General features: G+C 39.1%; 1 protein-coding gene and 1 non-coding gene across 2 annotated transcripts; both read right to left on the bottom strand.

Annotated features, from left to right (window-relative positions):
- Positions 1-795: 795 nt before the first annotated feature.
- Positions 796-1959, bottom strand: LOC125998970 (casein kinase II subunit alpha'-like). Its single transcript, XM_049766985.1, has one exon. The coding sequence runs from the start codon at positions 1957-1959 to the stop codon at positions 796-798; it is 1164 nt and encodes a 387-aa protein (XP_049622942.1).
- A 9209-nt stretch (positions 1960-11168) lies between these two features.
- Positions 11169-11301, bottom strand: LOC125999836 (small nucleolar RNA SNORA51). Its single transcript, XR_007492301.1, has one exon. It is a non-coding gene; the product is annotated as a small nucleolar RNA SNORA51 (small nucleolar RNA).
- Between the last annotated feature and the right edge of the window lie 9475 nt (positions 11302-20776).

Below are 20776 nucleotides of genomic sequence, written 5' to 3'. Positions count from 1 at the left end.
ACAAAAATGAAAAGTTTTCACCTTCTATTAGCTGTTGAGCATATTAAAAGGGAAAAGGACCATCTTAAGAAACATGGGAGGAAAACTATTAAAATTTATATTAACTTGACACTATAAATCATAAGTAGGTTGAGCTGAGAGTTAATTAACATGATTTACATCTAGCATACTTCTTTTTGTATTTATCTACATTTGGGGTAGATTTTTAGCACCTCAATGTAATCAAGACATATCCTATCGGTTTCCAGGATAACCATACTGAAGCCCTTTCCTCTTTTTTTCTGTGTTCTTCAGGGTGGGGGCCTGCTTACCTGGCCAGCCTTTTAGTAAAAAGTGATAAGTCCATTAGCAGGCCACTGGTATTATTGTTTGGGTCCCCCTCTTTTCTTCCTTCCCACTTCTTTAAGAATCTACATTTTCATAATCTCTGGAGAAAAAGATGAGGAATAACCCCTGTATTAGGTCACGAGAGCAACTCTTCAGCACAATGCATCAGTTAGAGATTGGTGCTGACTCACTTTTGTTTTAAAGTTATAAGGTACTGAATTTGAAAAGGAAGAAACGCATTTGTCCATAAATAGTGCCACCTAAAATTAATGTTTCAGAGAACCCCCAAAGAAAGAGATTTTTGATTGTTGAAAAAAAAAAGAATCAGCCTGTGAATTGCATTGAATGAACTACTTTATTCGAGTAATGGTTCTTTTATGCCTATTCTAAAGAATTACATCCCTCCTTGCCAGGAACATCACAAAAGGGAGAAAATTGATCTCCCTTCTTCTGACTCAGTATCAGGTATTATTTTTTGTGAGTGTCCCCTACATTGTGCTTCTGAAAGGAGGTGCCTTCAAGGGCTGGAGAGGTTGCCAGATGTCCAAGTGGTGAAGGATTCGGTGCTGAAGATGTTCTCGGAATAGCTTTGCTCTTAGACTTACGGTGCCCTGACTTGACACATGGACGTTTTCTTGGAGCCTGGTCTTTCACAATAGCAGAAAAGTAAGGATGATCCATCGCCTCTCTAGCGGTGGGCCTTTCCTGATGGTCATATTGGAGAAGTTTTTCAAGAAAATCTATGGCTTCTGGATTCACAAGGTGCTGGTTTTTGCTGTGTACAAAGAACTCCCACTTCAGACGGGGAAATGTGCCCAAGACTTGATCTAAACAATGTTCTAAGTCAATGTGGTATCTTTGAACATAGTCCCATAAGTCCTCTGTTCCAAGAACTCTGACTATTTTCAACAACTGATCATAATCATCGGTTCCATGAAAAAATGGTGCTTTGCGAAAGATCATACTCGCCATCATGCAACCTACACTCCATAAATCCAAACTGTAATCATAGTATTGAAAGTCTAGGAGCAGCTCTGGGCCTTTAAAGTATAGAGAACCGACCTGAGCATTATATTCTTGTCCAGGGTGATAAAATTCTGCCAATCCCCAGTCTATCAGTCTAAGTTTTTTATGTTTAAAATCAATAACAATATTCTGGGGCTTCACGTCTCTGTGCATAATGCCCATGCTGTGACAGAAATCGAGGGCCTTTAGAAGCTCATAGATGTAAAATCGAGTATCATAGTCTGATAACTGGTACAATCGCTTTGGGTCTGTGTTATTAACATGTTCCAAAACCAAAGCAGGGGTTTTTGATTGAGGGTCTTTTACAGTATCTATCAACTTGATGATGTTGGTACCACCTCGCAAATTCTTCAGAATCTTTATTTCACGCTTGATTTTTACCTCTGTTACTGGCTTGAGAATTTTAACAATTACTCTTTTGTTAGTTATACTGCTGATGGCTTCAAACACATTGCTATATTTACCCTGGCCTAGTTTTCTAAGTATCTGGTAGTTATCTTGCTCTCCATATTCTATAACAAATGACTTGTAATCCCAATATTCTCGAGGCCGGTTTGAATTAACATCTGCATAAACTCTAGCTATGCTTATTGCAGAAGCAGCCATGTCAGAAAGAATGGTGGTGGTGAAAACAAAACTTGAAGGTTGAAATTTTGTCAGTCACCCTATTGAGAGGGAGAATGGTGTTACAATTTATTTCACACCTGCTTTTCAAATTTGTTAATACCTATAAAAAGCAGGTCAGATGAGCAACCTTTTAAACCTGACTTGGAAATCTACTCCAAATAGCTGTTTTCTTGTATGAGATAAAGTGTAATTCCTGGTACCAAGTCTCATGACCCCTGGAGTTCTATCAGATTATATATACATTTATATAGTAAGTACACTTATTTATCCTTTATATATATGCTTTTATATTTAGACTTGTTTATACTTATATTAAATTCTGTCCAATTACATATATAAGTTTATATATTATATACTTGTTTATACTTTATATATGTAATTTATTTACTTATTTTTACTTTATACTTTTATTTTTACTTTATATTTACACCTTTGTTTACTTATTTATACATATTACACTTATATATACTAATATTTATTTAAAGTTCTATCATATTATATTTAAAAGTTTATATTCTTATTATATATACCACTACTAATGATTTACATATGTTTTATTTATATTTATAGTTTATATATTTAACATTATTTAAATTTATACACATATCTACTTATTTACACATATTTAAACTTATTTACATTCATTTATGCTTATTCAAAGTTCCATCAAATTATTTATATAATTTACATATATCATATACATATGTGTACATTATATATGCTGTTTTAACTTATCATACTTATTTATACTTATATTTAACTTATTATACTTATGCTTTTATATTTACAGTTAATATATTTATTTATACATATTTAAACTTATTTATATTTATTTAAAATTCTTTCACATTATACATATAAGCCTATATATTATATAACAATTTATACTTTATATGTATGCTTTATTTATTTTTATAATTATTTATACTTTATATAATTATGCTTTTTTATATTTATCCCTAGTATAATTATTTGCGCATATTTAAACTTATTTATTCTAATTTATATTTATTCTTATTTATACTTGTTCAACGTTCTATCAGATTATATATAAATAAGTTTATATATATCATATATACTTATTTATACTTTATATATGTTTTCATTATTTACATTTACTAAACTTATTTAAAGTTCTTTCAATGTTCTATATTTAAGTATTTATATATGTATATTTAAGTTCGATAGAACTTTTCCCCAAAAATACAAAGAAAGTTCTTTGCCCTGATTGGCATTCCGAACTCTTGACTCTATAGAACTTGACTAAAGTAATAAAAGAAACCAACTTTTCTTCTATAGTCTAGAAATAAAGATATAAAACAATATATATTACATATCTATAACAATTTTAGCAATACAATATAATTTTATATTTTAGCAATCTGGCAATAAGCCTAGGAAAGTTATTTTATTTATAATAGCACTAAAGGAAATACATTTAACCTAAAAAAGAAGAAACCCCATCTTTGTGCTCCCCAGGTTCTTAATTCTATCTTTACTTGACTGAGAATTCTATCTTTACTTGACCGAGGCTAAGCATATCAACTACATGAGCCTTTTTATATGTGCCAGTGGGACAATCTACTCCAAAGCATTGTATACGGAAGGTGGAATTGCCTTCTTGGCACCCAAAATACTTTATGTTGACCTGGACCCTCCCACCGGCAGCTAAACACCCCCTCCCACATTTAAAGATTAAAACAAAACATCTTTGAATGTTGAAGCACCACGAAGGAACTTCAAGACTCCTGAAAAACTAATAAATATACCTGAAGTTCCCATTAGAATAGTCCAGAACGCTCAGCGATAGTTCTGAGATGGTTTAAAGGTCCTTCTGAGTCAATGCTCATGTCTCAGAATTCAGCAGGTTTACACCAGCTGCCCGGTTGGATCTCTTTCGATGATTCTACGGGCAGCACATGGGGGATTAAGTTAGTCAAGCCCACTTTAGTGAATCAGAAAAGGGCCTTTCCTGCCATGTCCTTGCATCCCAAAGGACCAGGTAAGATTTGCACAGCATAATTTAGCCTTTTATGATGCCGGTTGCTAAGTAACACCCTAACTTGCTGCGTTGTCATTGGTGATCCTGCACTGATTGACAGGAAACTGCCCCTCCCTCCCTGTTCTGGAGCCAAGCGTTTTTACTAGTCCTAAAGCCAGACCAATAGCTAATCTTTATTTATATTGTCATCATAGAAACATTGAAATAATAAAAACAATATTAAATTTGTTACTTAATGTCCAAATTTGGCCAATTCGAATCTTCCAAATATTCTCATTTAAACCTTTTCTCAGTAGTTTTTCTCAAGTCCTTACTCTAATTTCTGCACTCAGGGATCAGTCCTGGGGCTCAGGGATTACTACTGGTTGAGTTTAGGGTTCCAACTATGTGACCTGGATCCACTGTGTGCAAATGCAACTGTGTTTTTGTACTATTTCTCTGCTTCCCTTAAATATTGTAATTTTAGATACAGTTCACATAGTATAACCTAACCTAGCTTCATGACTCTCTCATTGCAGTAGGTTGCAAATTTCTACCAAGTAAAATGAGGAACTGTAACTTTTCCTTTGCTATTTTGTTACCAACAGTAGCCATGGTTGGAAACGCATGGTTGGATTCTCCCAGTGCTTGATATATGATACCCAATGACACAAACTTATATCTCCCAGATCTCGCTGCCTACCTGATCGTGGTCACAATAGCATTTTGTTCCACCTGTATTTCTAGACATGCTCACAGATTGAGGGAAGAAAATCACTGAGCTCTAATGCAATATTCTCTGAGACACTGCCAAATTAATTACACAAGCTTGAGGAGAAGTATGTTCACTGGAGTCACACTCCACTTCTTTTTACAGGAAAATGAGGTTTCAAACAAGCCAAATGGCCTATCACAGCCATTCTGTGAGGTCATGTAAAGCATTAAGACTAGTAGTTGGATGAGATTAAGCTTTCAGCAGCAGTGAACTCATAGCTTTATTTAATCTTCTTGCCTGACTCTCATCAAATGTTACCTGTAGAGCCTTTCTCTGTAACTCAAGTCCACAAAAATATGTTCTCTTTATGTCTCTTTCATGACACCAGTGACCCATGGCCAAGTTTTTCCATTGAGCTTACACTGTTCAGTTCTACCATATAATCAGTTTCACCTATGCAATTTTCTTCATTAGTATGTGGAGACTGGCAGCCAGTTCAGATGTGTGTTCTTTCCCAAAAGTACCACTGCACTCACATTTTCACATTCAGCTAGTGTAGACCTCTCTTCTCTTGCATCATGTAGATCAGTAGTGGTGTTGATATAAGTGAAGATTTAAGAAGTGCATGGAAAATATAATATAATATATATATATATATGTGTGTGTGTGTGTGTGTGAGTTTTACATTATATGCCTGAAACCATTGTAAATCACAATGATTTAAATAAAATTTAAATAGAGTTTTATAACATACACTTGGTCATTTATTACTGTACACTCAATGACATTAAACAGTATCCAAACCTCATGTAAAAGATTGGAGCTGACATTTTTGTTCTTCAATACTATTGTTAAGTTCAGAAAATAAGTGGTCTTCCATGCTTTTGCCTAATGGTTACAAGACATGATGCTATGCTATATAGTCAGTTCTCTCATCTGTTGCTGTTTTATTAGAGCTTCTAACTCCATAGGGAATGCTATTCTTACAGTTACCCACGGTGTTGGAGTACCAATGTTACATTATTTTCTGGCTGTGTTTCTAAAATATCCTCGCAGTGTTTCTCCCTTTGTACATAATGGTGTCTTTCAGAGCAAAGATAAAAACAATGCCCTTGTAGTATGCATAAGGACTTGTAAGGTGAAGACCCAGAAATAATTCTCAAGACCAGACAGACAACCAAGTTCATGTGTGTAGGGGGAAGTGAGCAGGGCAACCTCCATCTCTTGATGTTTCTTCCACACACCCCAGCAGTAAATGTTATTGTTCTTTGTGACATGTGTATGAGATGTGTGGCATGAGATGATATCACATTGTTGTTTTATTTGCATCTTCTGATGACTAGTAACAATAAGTATTTTTTTCATGTGCCTTTTGACTATCTGTATGTCTTTTTTTTGAGGAATATCTGTTCATTTCTTCTCCCCATTTTTTGATGGAGTTAGATTTTTTCTTGTTAAGTTGTCAGTACTGTGCATATCTTATGCACATTATCTCATGGGTATTATTAGGTTAGTAGTTTCTCCCATTCTGTGGGTGACCTTTTTGCCCTAGTTGCTATTTCTTTGAAATGCAGAAGCTTCTCAATTTAATGTAATCCTATTTGTTTATCTCTGCTTCCACTTGTTTAGACAGTGGTATTTCCTCCTTGAAGATGCCTTTAGGCTCAATGTTATGAAGTATTTTGATTACAGTTTCTTCTATATACCTTACAGTTTCAGTTCTGATATCAAGGTCTTTAATCCATTTTGATTTGACCTTTTTATTTTTATAATTTTATATTTATATAGAATTTTTTCTTTTTTAAATTAATATATTTATTTTAAACCTTGATTACAAATATGATTGTAGTTGGGTTTCAGTCATGTAAAGAAGACCCTGCTTCACCAGTGCAACATTCCCATCACCAATGTCCCAAATCTCCTTCCTCCCCACCCCATCCCCACCTGTACTTTTGAAAGGCTTTCTACTTTCCTCATTCATTCACATTGCTATGATAGTTCTCAGTGTAGTTATTTCTTTAACTGCACTAACCACTCTTTGTGGTGAGCTTTGTCGTGAGTTGGACCTTCCTTCCCTCCTCTCTTTTGTCTCTGGGAAATAATGTAAAATGTATTTTATTTTTTTAAACCCATATATGAGTGAGACTATTCTGCCTCTAACTCTCTCCCTCTGCTTATTTCACTCAGCATAATAGCGTCCATGTTTATCCATGTATAGGAAAATGTCATGACTTCATCTATTCTGAAGGCTGCATAATATTGCATTGTGTGTAAGTACCACAGTTTCTTTGGCCATTCATTTGTTGACGGGCATCTTGGTTATTTCCAGAGTCTGGCTATTGTAAATAGTGCTGCAATAAATATCAATGTGAGAAGAAATATTTGTATTGCATTTTTGTGTTCTTAGGGTATATTCCTAGGAGTGGTATAGCTGGATCAAATGGGAGCTCAGTTTCCAGTTTTTGGAGGAATATACATATTGCTTTCCATAAAGGTTGGACTAGACAGCATTCCCATCAGCAGTGGGAATAAGCAGCAGTGAAGAAGAGTTCCTTTATCTCCACATCCCCACCAGCATTGCTTGTACTCATTTTTACTGATGTGTGCCTAGCTCTGTGGCATGAGATGGTACCTCATAGTTGTTTTGATTTGCATCTCCCTGATGATTAGTGATGTGGATTATTTTTATGTGCCTTTTAGTCATTTGTATTTCTCCTTTGGAAAAGTGTCTGTTGATTTTTTTCTCCCCATGTTTTGATGGGATTAGATGTTTTTTTCTTGTAAAGTTCGTCAGTGCCTTGTATATTTTGGATATTAGCCCCTTATCTGATGGGTATTGGGAGAATAGTTTCTCCCACTCAGTGGCTGGCTCTTGTATCCTGGGCACTATTTTCTTTGAGGTACAGAAGCTTCTCAGATTAATATATTCCCATCTGCTTATCTCTGCTTCCACTTGTTTGGTGAGTGCTGTTTTCTCCTTAAAGATGCCTTTAGTCTCAATGCCATGGAGTGTTTTACCTACATGTTGTTCTATATACCTTATGGTTTCAGGTCTGATATCAAGGTCTTTAATCCTTTGGATTTTACCTTTGGACATGGTGTTATCTGGGGGTCTGAGTTTGCTTTTCTGCAAGTGGCTAACCAGTTAGAACAACGCCACTTGTTGAAGAGGCTTTCCTTGCTCCATTTAGAATGTCTTGCTCCTTTATCAAAAATTAGGTGATTGTATGTCTGGGGAGCATACTCTTAGTATGCAAGTCTATTCCATTGACCTGGGGGTCTGTCTTTATTTCAATGCCATGCTGTTTTTATAACTATAGCTTTGTAATACAGGTTAAGATTGAGTAAAGTAATGCCTCCCATATTCCTTTCCCCAAGATTGTTTTAGCTATTCGAGGGTGTTTATTGTTCCAAGTGAATTTCAGAAGTTGTTGATCCACTTCTTTGAAAAATGTCATGGGTATATTTAGAGGGATTGCATTAAATTTGCACAATGCTTTGGGTAGTATTGCCATTTTAATGATGTTAATCCTGCCAATAAATGAGCAGACAATGTTTCCATTTTCATGTGTCCTCTCTTATTTCTTGGAGCAGGGTTTTTATAGTTTTCTTTGTATAGGTCCTTCATGTCTTTAGTTAAGTTCACTCCAAAATATTTGAGGTTGTGTAGCATTAACATGAATGGGATTGTTATCTTAATGTCCATTTCTTCCCTAACATTATTGGTGTATAAAAAGGCCATTGATACATATACACAATGGAATACTATGCAGCCATCAGGAGAGATGAAGTCATGAAATTTTCCAATACATGGATGTACATGGAATCTACTATGCTGAGTGAAGTAAGTCAGAGGGAGAGAGAAAGACGCAGAATGGTTTCACTCATCTATGGGCTTTAAGAAAAATGAAGGACATTTTTAACAGTATCTCAGAGACAAGAGAGATGAGGGCTGGTAGGTGCAGCTCAGGACATGCAGCTCATCACATAGAGTGATGAGTGCAGTTGCAGAGATGACTACACTGAAAACTATCATAAAATGTGAATGAATGAGGGAAGTAGAAAGCCTGTCTCGAGTACAGGTGTAGGGGGGTAGGGAGGAGGGAGATCTGGGAAATTGGTGGTGGGAATGTTGCACCGGTGAAGGGGGGTGCTCTTTACATGACTGTAATCATACAACTATAATCACGTTTGTAATCACGGTGTTTAAATAAAGATAAAAAAAAGGCCATTGATCTTTGTGTGTTAATTTTGTAGCCTGCCACATTGCTATATGAATCTATTGCTTCTAGAAACTTTTTTTTGGTTTTTGGCAGTGCTCAGGGATCACTCTTGGCTCCATGCTCAGAAATCACTCCTGGGAGGCTCGGGGGACATATGGAAAGCCAGGATTCGAACCAATGACCTTCTGCATGAAAGGCAAACGCCTTACCTCCATGCCATCTCTCTGGCCCCTCTAGAAGCTTTTTGATAGAGTCTTTAGGGTTTTCTAAGTAGAGTATCATGTCATCTGTAAACAGTGAGAGCTTGAGTTTTTGGTTTTCTATCTAGATTCCTTTGATATCTTTTTCTTGCCTAAGTATTTCCAGTACTATGTTTAATAGGAGTGCTGATAGAAGACAGCCTTGTCTTGTACCAGAATTTAGAGAAAAGGCTTTTAGTTTTTCTCCATTTAGGATAATATTTGACATTGGCTTGTGATAGATGGACTTAATTATATTGAGAAAGATTCCTTTCATTCCCATCTTGCTGAGACTTTTGATCAAGAATGAGTGTTGGACATTATTAAATGCTTTCTCGGCTTCTATTGATCTGACCATGTGATTTTTATTTTTCTTGCTGTTGATGTTGTGTATTATATTGATAGATTTAAATCATCCTTGCATTCCTAAGATGAAACCTACTTGATCGTAGTGAATGATCTTCTTGATGAGGCATTGGATCCTATTTACCAGGATTTTGTTGAGTATCTTTGCATCTCTGTTCATCAGGGATATTGATCTGCAATTTTCTTTTTGAAAGCATCTCTGTCTGGTTTAGGTGTCAAGGATATGTTGACTTCATAAAAGCTATTTGGAAGTGTTCCCATTCTTTCAATTTCATGAAAGATCCTGGCCAGGATTGGTAGTAGTTTCTCTTGAAAGGTTTGAAAGAATTCATTAGTGAATCCATCTGGACCTGGGCTTTTGTTTTTGGGCAGATATTTGATTACCATTTTAATTTCCTCAATAGTGATGGGGGTGTTTAGATAGCTACTTCCTCCTTATTGAACTGTGGAAGTTTTATAAGAGTCCAAGAATTTATCCATTTCTTCCAGGTTCTCATGTTTAGTGGCATAGAGTTTCTCAAAATAGTGTCTAATTACCCTTTGAATCTCTGCAATAACTATAGTGATCTTCCCCTTTTTATTTCTGATACGGGTTATCAAGTTTCTCTCTTTCTCTCTTTGTTAGTTTTGCCAATGGTCTATCAATCTTGTTTATTTTTTCAAAGAACCAACTTCTGCTTTTGTTGATCTTTTGGATTTTTTTGGGGATTCCACTTTTTTGACTTCTGCTCTAAGCTTTGTTATTTCCTTCTGTCTCCCTATTTTTGGTTCTTTTTGTTGATCATTTTTTAATTCTATAAGCCACATCATTAAGCTATTCATTAAGCTAAGCTTCTTCTTTCTTCCTGATGTTTGCTTGCAAAGCTATAAATTTTCCTCTCAGTACCGCTTTTGCTCTGTCCCATAGGTTCTGATAGTTTGTGTCTTCATTGTCATTTGTTTCCAGGAAAGGTTTGATTTCCTCTTTGATTTCATCTCAGACCCAATATTTGTTCAGTAGTAGGCTGTTTAACTTCCAGGTGTTAATTTTTTTCCTCCTGTGTCCCTTTGTAGTTCACATCTAAATTCAGAGCCTTGTGGTCAGCGAAGGTAGCCTGCAAAATTTCTATCCTCTTGATTTTATGGAGGCATGTTTTATGTGCCATCATGTGGTCTATCCTGGAGAATGACCCATGTACGTTGGAGAAGAATGTGCCTCTTTATTCCATTTCTCTTTTCAGGTCTAGTATATTTTTGTTGGATTTCAGTCTGGTTGACTTGTTAAGTATTGGCAGGGCAGTATTGAGGTCTCCCACAAATATTGTGTTGTTATTAATATCCTTTTTCAGATTTGTCAACAATGTACTAGATATTTTTCTGGTCCCTCATTGGGTGCATTTATGTTTAGGAGAGTGATTTCTTCCTGCTGTACATATCCCTTTATTAGTACGAAAAGTCCAACTTTATCCCGTATAACTTTTCTGAGTGTAAAGTTCATGTTATCTGATATTAGTATGACCCCTCCAGCTTTCTTAAGGGTGTTGTTTGCTTGGATGATTTTCCTCCAGCCTCTGATTGCCTTTGATTTGGGTCTATGTTTGTTCTGACTATTTAGATATGTTTCTTGTAGGCAGCAGAAGGTTGGGTTCAGTTTTTTAATCCATTTAGCCACTCTGTGTCTCTTTTTTTGTCCCCCAATTCACAATACAGACCAGGCAATGGTCCTGGTTTGAGGTGTATATAGGGAGCATTTAGCGTACTTCCTCTTTCTATTCAGTCAGTGTAAAGAATACAGCCTGTGGTAAGAATTGGGAGGCCTTATCTTTTCTTTTTTTGGATTTTTAATATAAATATAACTACAAATCTTTCACCTGTGCAACATTCCCATGATCAATATCCCAAGTGTCCTTCCTCCCCCCCCCACAGGCCTGTACTCTAGAAGGCTTTCTACACTCTGTGTCCCTTAACTGGTGCATTTAGTCCATAGACATTGAGAGATAATTGTCATGGGATTTAGTGCCATCTTTGTGTAGAAGTTTGATGTGCCTGTTGGTAAGTCTTGTCTTAAAGTAGACCTTTCAGTTTTTCTTTTAAGCCTGGTTTTGAGTCTATAAAGTTTCTGAGCTGTTGTTTATCTGTGAAGCTATGTACACTTCCTTCAAACCTGAAAGTGAATTTTCCTGGGTGCACTATTCTAGGTGAAACATTTATTTCATTGAGTTTTGTCACTAAGTCCCACCACTGCCTTATGGCCTTGAATGTTTCTTGTCTGCTGTAAATCTCAAGGATGCTCCCTTGAATGTAATTTTCCTTTTAGATCTTGCTGCATACAGTATTCTGTCTCTATCTGTGGGATTTGTCATTGTGACTAGGATGTGTCTTGGGGTGTTTTACCTGGGGTTTCTTTTAGCTGGTACTCTTTGGGCATGCAGGATTTGGTCACATGTATTCTTTAGCTCTGGTAGTTTTTCTGTAATGATGTTCTTGACTGTTGATTCTTCCTGGAGATTTTCTTCAATGATTCATAAGTTGTTTCTGGGACTCCAATGATTCTTAAGTTGTTTCTTTTGAGCTTATCAAAAACTTCTATTTTAATCTGTTCACATTCTTTGAGTAATTTATCCATTGTCTGATCATTTGCTTTAAGTCTTTTATTCCAATCTCCTCTGCTGTACGGAGTTGTTATGTACCTCATCTTCCAGCTCACTAATTCTATCCTCAGCTGCTGTTACCCTGTTGCATAGGCTTTTCACTGAGTTTTTCAATTTGTCTACTGAGTTTTTCAGACCTGTTATTTGACCTGTTGTTTCAGACTGGAATTTTCTGACTTCTATATTCATATTCTCTTGATTCTTATTGGTGTTCTTTTTCAACTCAATCTATGCTTTCTTTGAATTCTGTGAACATCATCCATATTTCTTCTCTAAACTCCATAGCTGGGAGAGTAACTAGGCGGTTGGCCATTTTCAGCTCATGATAGTTGTCATCTTCATTCTGCCTGGTGTTGGTATACGTGTTTCCTTATTGTCACAATTGTATTGCTGGTCAAGTCACCTCCAAGGAAGAGAAGTTCTCAGGAATGAATGCCACACAGGATCAGTTCTTAGGCTGAAGGAAGCAGAGACACAGCAGAACTTGGCTGGCTACACCCTTTGTGTGTGGGTCGACTCTCCTCCAAGGAAGAAGAGCCCTGAGGGAAAAATGCCACTCAGGAGCAAGTCTTAGAAAGTCAAAGAAAGCAGAGAAAAGTCTAAGGATGTCTGCTGTGCTGCAGAGACACAGCAGAAATCAGCTGGCTCCACCCTTTGTGGGCGGGTCGACTCACCTCCAAGGAAGAAGAACCCTCGGGGAAGAATGCTGCACAGGATCAGTTCTTAAAGGGAAGCAAGCAGAGAGAAGTCCAAATATGTCTTCTGTGCTGCAGAGACACAGCAGAACTCAACTGGCTCCACTCTCTGTGGGCGGGACGACTCACTTCCAAGGAAGAGAAGCCTTCAGGGAAGAATGCCACACAGGATCAGTTCTTAGGCTGAAGCAAGCAGAGAGAAGTCCAAAGATGTCTGCTGTGCTGCAGAGACACAGCAGAATTCAGCTGGCTCTACCCTTTATGGGCAGGTTGACTCACCTCCAAGGAAGAAAAGCCCTCAGGGAAGAATGCTGCACAGGATCAGTTCTTAAGCTGAAGCAAGCAGAGAGAAATCCAAAGATATCTGCCATGCTTTAAGGAAGAGAAGCCCTCGGGGAAGAATGCCGTAAAGGATCAGTTGTTAGGTTGAAGCAAGCAGAGAGAAGTACAAAGATGTCTGCTGTGCTGCAGAGACACAGCAGAACTCCTTGTTTGATTTCTTGGTTCATGTTTTTCTGGCTGAAACACTTGATTTTTAGTCTTCCCATTTCCACAGGACAAAACTTTTGTGACAGATATGTCCAAGCTATAAAACAAAAACTTCTGGACACAATAGAAATGACTTTCAAATATTGTCTTATTTAGTCACTTTGATTGCATGTATAAATATACTGAAATGCTGTGTGTGACATCTTGTGTTCAACTGAGCACTCAGATAAGCATTCAAAAAGGCTGCATTAAGGTGAACTGAAACCTAGTCAATAGCAGCTATTCCTAGGGACAAATGCCATAAATGTTCATTATTCATACTGGAAAGAAGGGAAATGCATATAAATTCCTTTGCCATATTATTCTTCATAGCAAATATATTAAGCTCTTCCTCTGCATCTTAGCGATGCAAATATTTTAGAAGTGAAATAAGTCTTGAGTGTAGTATCAGAGGTAATGGTAGAGCATCTGTCTTACCAGTGAATTCACTTGCCATCACATCCACATTCCCATTAAGAGTCAGGCAGTACTTGTGTTGGAATCCCTGGTGCCACACTCAAAGCATGTGAATCCTGACCCATCACAACTCAGTGAGGACAAATACATCAACTAAAGAATGAAAACACTACAAAATGGGAGAACAGTAGCCTATATTTCAAATAAGTGTTGAACACTGCAACGAAGTCTATGAGCTTCAGGAAACACACCAGCCAAATGTGCAACACTACAAGTGGTGTTCAACTTGGGTAATTTCAACAAGAAAGGGAGTGTGGGAGAAATGTACATAAATCTCATGCCAACTTACATAGGTTCAGTAAATACTTAGAATCAGATATTCTTTCCATGAGTGAGAGTGAGTAATGAGTAGACTGATTTTGCACTTGCAAGTAGAAATGCAGCTATAATCTTTATGAAATACAGAGAGTTATGAATTGACAAGTAGTGGAGTGGCCAAGTTTCAATGAAACAAAGGTACAAAGGAAGAGAAAAATCTCTGTTTTTTGTCCCTTTATAGTCACAGAGCAAATTAAACACAAGGAGCAGTTTCTTCTTAGCACTGCCTATAATCACTAGAATAAACACCAGTATAGCAAGGTGAAGAGGTCAGTTTTCCAGAAGATTACTGTCTCACACTAATGGACAGACTAAGATTGTGACAGCATATTATGTCAGCACATTTTCTCTGGGTGCATGAAACAGTTGACTTTATACAATACTTTTTCTTTTTTTTTTTTGAGAGTTCAACAAATCAAAAAATATGGTTAATAGAACAGATTAGAACAGAGCAGTGTTGGAAGATTCTAAACATGTAGGCTCAGTTTAGGAGACAACAGGAGGAATCAGATTTATGGACTGTTTCATTGACAACTTCTAGGTGAATTTTGCATTCTAATAGCATTATCCACATAAGACTGCAAATACATAAGCCATGTGGAAGTGCTTGGATAATACTGCAAGTCATTTTTAGGAGATCTGGTTTTATGAGGACTCTTGCACCAGCAATTTTCATAGTGGGGCCAGTTGTGATCAGTGTGTTCTGTGAGGAAATATATCTCTGATATGAACTCCTAGGCACATTCTTTTAGGAAGAAAAAAACAAATGTTCCCAGCCCATTTTCTGCAAAGCAACTTTAGCTTCTTATAATTTTAAATAGGGCATTTGAGCTAGGGAAGGTTAAAGAAGACACATGTGAAGAGTATGTTGAAACAACATTCCAACCATAATAGCTCATTCCACAGAGGTGACACAGATCACTCACACCGAGACTATCAAAGTGGTTACTCCCCCATATGTGAATATTTCCCAAAAAATACAATAAATACCCCTCAGAGACTTCTAGAAGTGACTAAACACTAAAGCACATGGGATGAGGGGATTCAGTATTTCTTGACATACTTTGTATGCAAAAAGAGTACACAGAATGAGTAACTTAATCCAAGCAACAAAGAACAACTCTTTATAGTAGCTGGAACAAAAGAATGAAATTCTTTTCACCAAGAATTTATGGCATTTTGTAATTCACACTCAAGTGGATATATATCACATGAGTACAAGTTACATGAAACTAATGCACAAGGTAAGCATGATATGAATTCCTGGTAAAGAATCAGGAACCAGTTTTCAAATTTCATTCTCACTCGTCAGTTCTCCTTACCTCAAAGTTAAAAATTCTGTAGAGTTTCAGATTTTTTAAAACACCCTTCAGTGAATTCTGTCATGTTTCTGTTTCTTGAAATATTCAAAATCAGTACAGCTATCCATTTAACACTTTACTGAATTTTCATTGTAATCACCTGTACAGAGATATATAAGAGGATTGTGATGGGTAGGGAACTATATGATGCATGTATGTTTGTGTGAGTGTGTATGTATGTATGTATGCATGTAAGGAAGGATAATTCCCAGTTACTCTGAAAATCAAGTAAGTCAGATTAGGCCCTATTACATTCCTGGGTTCAAATTATATTTTTCTAAGTGCTACAGGTCTCAATTTTTCAATGGGTGGGAACTCAGTAATTCTTTCTTCCAAATACTTAATAAGAATTAATCCATTCCCAAATTAGAGCAAAAGAATGAAGGTAGAAAATGCTGAATAAAGTTTAGATGCTTTAGTTTTTACTAATAGAAAACTGGAATTTAAGTTGGAGGGAGGTGAAGTTCAGTTTCTGTGCTACCAACTTGGAAAGACATCAGTGCCAACAGAAGTGTAGAGTGACCTCATTTAGCTCTTGAGACTAATGCTTAGGAGGGAGGAGTGGAGAACATCTGCCAACTTTAGTGTACCTCCTGCCATTGTTTACAAATCAAATTGCAGAAATCATTATTTTTACTTTTTTTGCATTTTTTAACTTCTAGGGATCCAACACAGGACATCATACATGCCAGACATGTGCTCAACTAGACACTGAGTCACATCCCCCATTCAATCTTCACAAGAAAATAATTAGTACAATTGTAAGCACAGATGTTAACTAGTGCAAAAGTCCAAGGCTACCAGGGCTGCAGGGCTGCACATTACAGAGGCTCAAGGCTGCCAGGGCTCAGTGCTGCAAGGCTCACAGGGGTCCATGGGTCCCAGCTGCTGTGTGGGGCCTTGTGCCCACCCAGGGATGCCAACTTGTAGTGGCCACTGAACCGGGACTGAGAGAGAGTGGAGAGAGAAACCAGGTATTTTTCTTATTCTTCCTGATGTTTGAGGCCTGCTGCTGCCCAGAGTTTTCAGAGAGAGGAAGAGTGGGGGCGGAAATTTGCTGACCAGAGTGGCTAAGGGAGGCCTGATTTCAAAGAAGAAAGAGAAAGGAATAGATACAGAGCAGGCAGCATGGGTTCAAAGAAGAAAGAGAAAGGAATAGATACAAAGCAGGCAGCAGCTCTCTGATGTTTTATCTCTGGCCCCCTGAGGACCAGCAGGCACTGCTCTGGTTACTATCCTAGCCTTCCCTCCCCAACAATCCAAGTTTTTTCTTTATACACAGCATGACAGAGTCATGTCCAGGGGTGTGTCCATTTTCAACTGCCATTCGGTAGGGTTATTTAAGAGTCATGTGGCCTCCAGACCAGGAAACCTGGGCAACAGAAACACAGTCCTGGGTCCTTCACTGGCCGATCGGAAACTCAGACCAGTCCACCTCATGAGCAGAAAGGTGCATTCAAGTAAGGTTTGAGAATGGGAGCACTAGTCAGTAACCATGTCTACCAGGTAGGACTGGGGCAGTTTAGGTGGCCTCGGCCTTGCAGGTCCTTGGCTTCCAGAGTCAGTAATGAATGAATCCATTTTCTTCTGGTACCTCATGGCTTCTGCTAAGCCAGGACACCCGGCAACAGAACCTCAGTCCTGAAGCCTTCACCAGCAGGTTTGTAATTCAGACCACTTCAGCTCAGGAGCAGAATGGTGCTTCTGAAAGAGGGTTGGGAAAGGGAACACTATTGAGTGACTCAGCCAGCTGGTAGGGAACACAGTGACTCAGGTAACCTCTACCGGGCAGGACCCTGTCTCCCAGAGTCACTAATAAATAAATCCATTTTCATCTGAGAGCCACGTTTCCTCTGCTGTGCCAGGAGTGTTGAGCAGCACAACCCCAATTCCGGGGCCTTCACCAGCCAATGGGTAACTCAAACCACTCCAACTAAGGAGCAGAAAGATGTGACTGAGGGGGTTGGGAAAGGGTACACTAGTAAGTGACCCAGCCCACCAGTAGGGAAAGGGTCGACTCACGTAGCCTCTGCTAGGCAGGTCTGCGGCTTCCAAAGTCAATAACAAATTAATAAATTGTCATCTGGGAAGCATGTGGCCTCCTAAGCCAGGAGACCTGGGCAATAAGAACCCAGTCCTGGGTCCTTCACCTACAGATTGTTAACTTATATCACTCCAGCTCGGGAACAGAAAGGTGAGTCTGAGCATAGGTTGAAAAAGAGAAAACTCGTTTTCTTCCTGGGAGCTGGGAGTCTAGCAGCATGGGGCTTGGTAGGCCTCGGGCATTCCAGAGGCTTTCTTAACCAGGCCTAGGGGGTGCACAGGACTTGGGTAACCCCAGCACCCCTCTACCACCTTGCTCCAGATCTCCAGGGCTTCCCCGGGCCACATGCCTGGGCAAGCCAGTGAGTTGGGTCCCTTGGCAGAGCTTGAAGGTACCCTAGGCTTTCCCCCATTATCCATTCGGCTCCTTAGGGAGGGTCTGGGTGGGGCTCTGTACTTCTGGCCTCCCAGCTTCTTGAAGGATCTCTTTCCTTCCTGGGAGCCAGGAGTCTAGCAGCATGGGGCTCAGCAGGCCTCTGCCATGCCAGAGGCCTTCTTAACCAGGCCTAGGGGGGTGCGGGACTTGGGTAACCCCAGCACTGCTCTACCGCGTTGCTCCAGATCTCCAGGGCTTCCCCGGGCCACATGCCTGGGCAAGCTAGCGAGTTGGGTCCCTTGGCGGAGCTTGAAGGCACCCTATGCTTTCCCCCATTATCCATTCGGCTCCTTAGGGCAGGCCTGGGTGGGGATCTGAACTTCCGCCTCCCAGCTTCTTGACACAGTCACTGGTAATCTCTTTCCAGTCTATATTTTCAAAATCACGCAGGGGGCTAGTGCCCCCGTGAGCACAAGATACATTAATAGTACTCAGTATCACTGAATTATGTTTTTATGTATGCAGAATGTCCATTTTGTACTCTGCCCTTTTGCACACCCCTACAAAAGATCATTTTTCTCTTTAACTTCCTTAACCCCTATCATCATTACTCCTCATTTACCCTTTTTAACTTAAGTACTGTAGAGTCCTAAGTAACAGACCAAAGTGGTACCCTGGAGTTAACACCCACCCAACTATTCCAAGAGGCATAAAAAGGACACGTATGTCTTTTCAACACTTTATGGGTGTTTTCTTTGATGGCTATAACTTTTGCTGAATATTTTCTTATACAGTGACGATACCCCCTTTTTAAATCTTCTCTTTGTGAACTGCTCAATATGGAATTTGGTGTGAAAGAATCCCTCAGTTTAATGGTTATGTTTGAACCAAGTCATGAGTATTGTTGGACATGTTCTTACGCCCCCATATACTCTGATAACGCCACGTGGCTTTATTTCTTGTTTGCTTAGGCACACTAAAATGGGAAAATACTATACATACCAATAAGTTCTTATAAAATAGAGATGGGGACACACAAATCTTGTAGTGCAATGGGACCTTACACCCTGAACATTGACATAAAGACCTGGCACAGGCCTCAGAAGAATGGGCATTCTTCATTCACCCCTGATTTAGAGAAGACATCTACAAAACATCCAAGGTTGTCTATAACATCACCTGGGGGCAATCCTCTACCAGGGAAGACACTACAGCTTCTCTGACATCGACCTACTCAAAAGAGACTTTCCTTAACACTGAGAAGACTTAACAACAACAGTGACCTGCTTACTGGACAGGGCTTTCTGTATTGCCCCTTATTTGTGAGGTGAAACTAGAGGACACTCCACACAAGCGTGACTTCAATGTAGGATGTGCAGATTTCAAGATCTTTAATACAGAAACCTGATGCCAACAATACGACTGCGTGAAAATAAAACTGTATTGGCACTACAGACAATGACTTGGATTGAATAAACTAGTTTGACTAGAACCTAGAGTTGGTCTTATGCCAGGAAACTTCAGGGGTAGTGGTCTCCTTGTATTTAGACCTAGGCTATTTCTTTCTATGACCCCCATATTTTGGTGGGCCTATGCAAACAATGTTTGCCACTCTAACACCGTTTTTACTGTGCCCTTTTGACTAAGCCTTAAAAAAAACTCTTAAACTTTTGATGTTAACTTAAACTAATATGTATGTGTATGAATATATAAAAAATACTATGCCTTCAATGTTAAGGAGTCACATAAATCTCATGGCTTTAGGTTGATTTGTGTACTGCTAAGAAAGGTTATAATGTGGGCCTGAAGAGATAGCACAGCGGCGTTTGCCTTGCAAGCAGCCGATCCAGCACCAAAGGTGGTTGGTTCGAATCCCGTTGTCCCATATGGTCCCCCGTGCCTTCCAGGAGCTATTTCTGAGCAGACAGCCAGGAGTAACCCCTGAGCACCACCGGGTGTGACCCCAAAACAAAAAGCAAACAAACAAACAAAAAAAGAAATGTTATAATGTACTACAATCTGGGGACTTGTGGACAAAGTAATTGTACATGGGTTCTGCCTTATTTTTCTTAATTTTTTTTGACTATAAGTTCAATATTTAGGCATCAGCAAGGGGATTTCTTCTGAGAACTCTGTTTATGGGCGATTGTCCTTTCACTGTAACTTTACCTTGTCCTCTTTGCATCATTGTTCTCATAAAAAAAAGAGCAGCTGGTGGGGCAGGGGCGCAGCGAACAAACGGGGAGACCCACGGCCGGGATGCCACCGATGAGCCGGCCAGGCCACTGAGATGGCAGCACTCCCTGGACTGAGAAGTCAGCACAGAAGCTAGAAAATGGATTCCTTTCCCAGGACACGTGAATGACTACCCCTGGGATAGGTACCTAAGTTTGCAACCATCAAAGGAAGACAGCGTTGAAGCTCTGATTCCTTATGCTTCCAGAGCTGTGAAGAGGAGATTCAACTAATTACTTCCTGAAGAAGACAGCATGCAGCAGGTTGTGCCCCTCTGACCCATGGGATGCAGTTTTCACTGGCAAAGGCAATGAGGTGTTTCGAGACCTAATACCTGATATCTGTTCAGGGGCAGCACTAGCCAAGCCTGCAGGGTCCAGCTCTCCCCGTGGTTCATTCCAGCTGAGCACTGGCTCTTCTACTTCCACTGGCAGAAGGGAAAAGTCTGGTGTGGGAGCGCTAGGGGGATCATATGGGATGCCAGGATTCGAACCAACAACCTTCTGCATGAAAAGCAAACACGGCAGAAGCCGGATCCCCTGTTTGTGACATCAGGCTGGGAAAATCCACGAAACTACGCCTGCCCAGTGGGGCCCAACTGTGAAAAAC

This window comes from Suncus etruscus, chromosome X (genome assembly GCF_024139225.1).
Source record: "Suncus etruscus isolate mSunEtr1 chromosome X, mSunEtr1.pri.cur, whole genome shotgun sequence".
Lineage (NCBI taxonomy): Eukaryota > Metazoa > Chordata > Mammalia > Eulipotyphla > Soricidae > Suncus > Suncus etruscus.
The sequence above is the reverse complement of the archived record's forward strand: the minus strand, read 5'-3'. Positions and strand labels throughout refer to the sequence as shown.

What these genes read in the sequence shown, in the direction of transcription:
- LOC125998970 (XM_049766985.1), bottom strand. Translation starts at nt 1,959, where the DNA reads ATGGCTGCTTCTGCAATAAGCATAGCTAGAGTTTATGCAGATGTTAAT.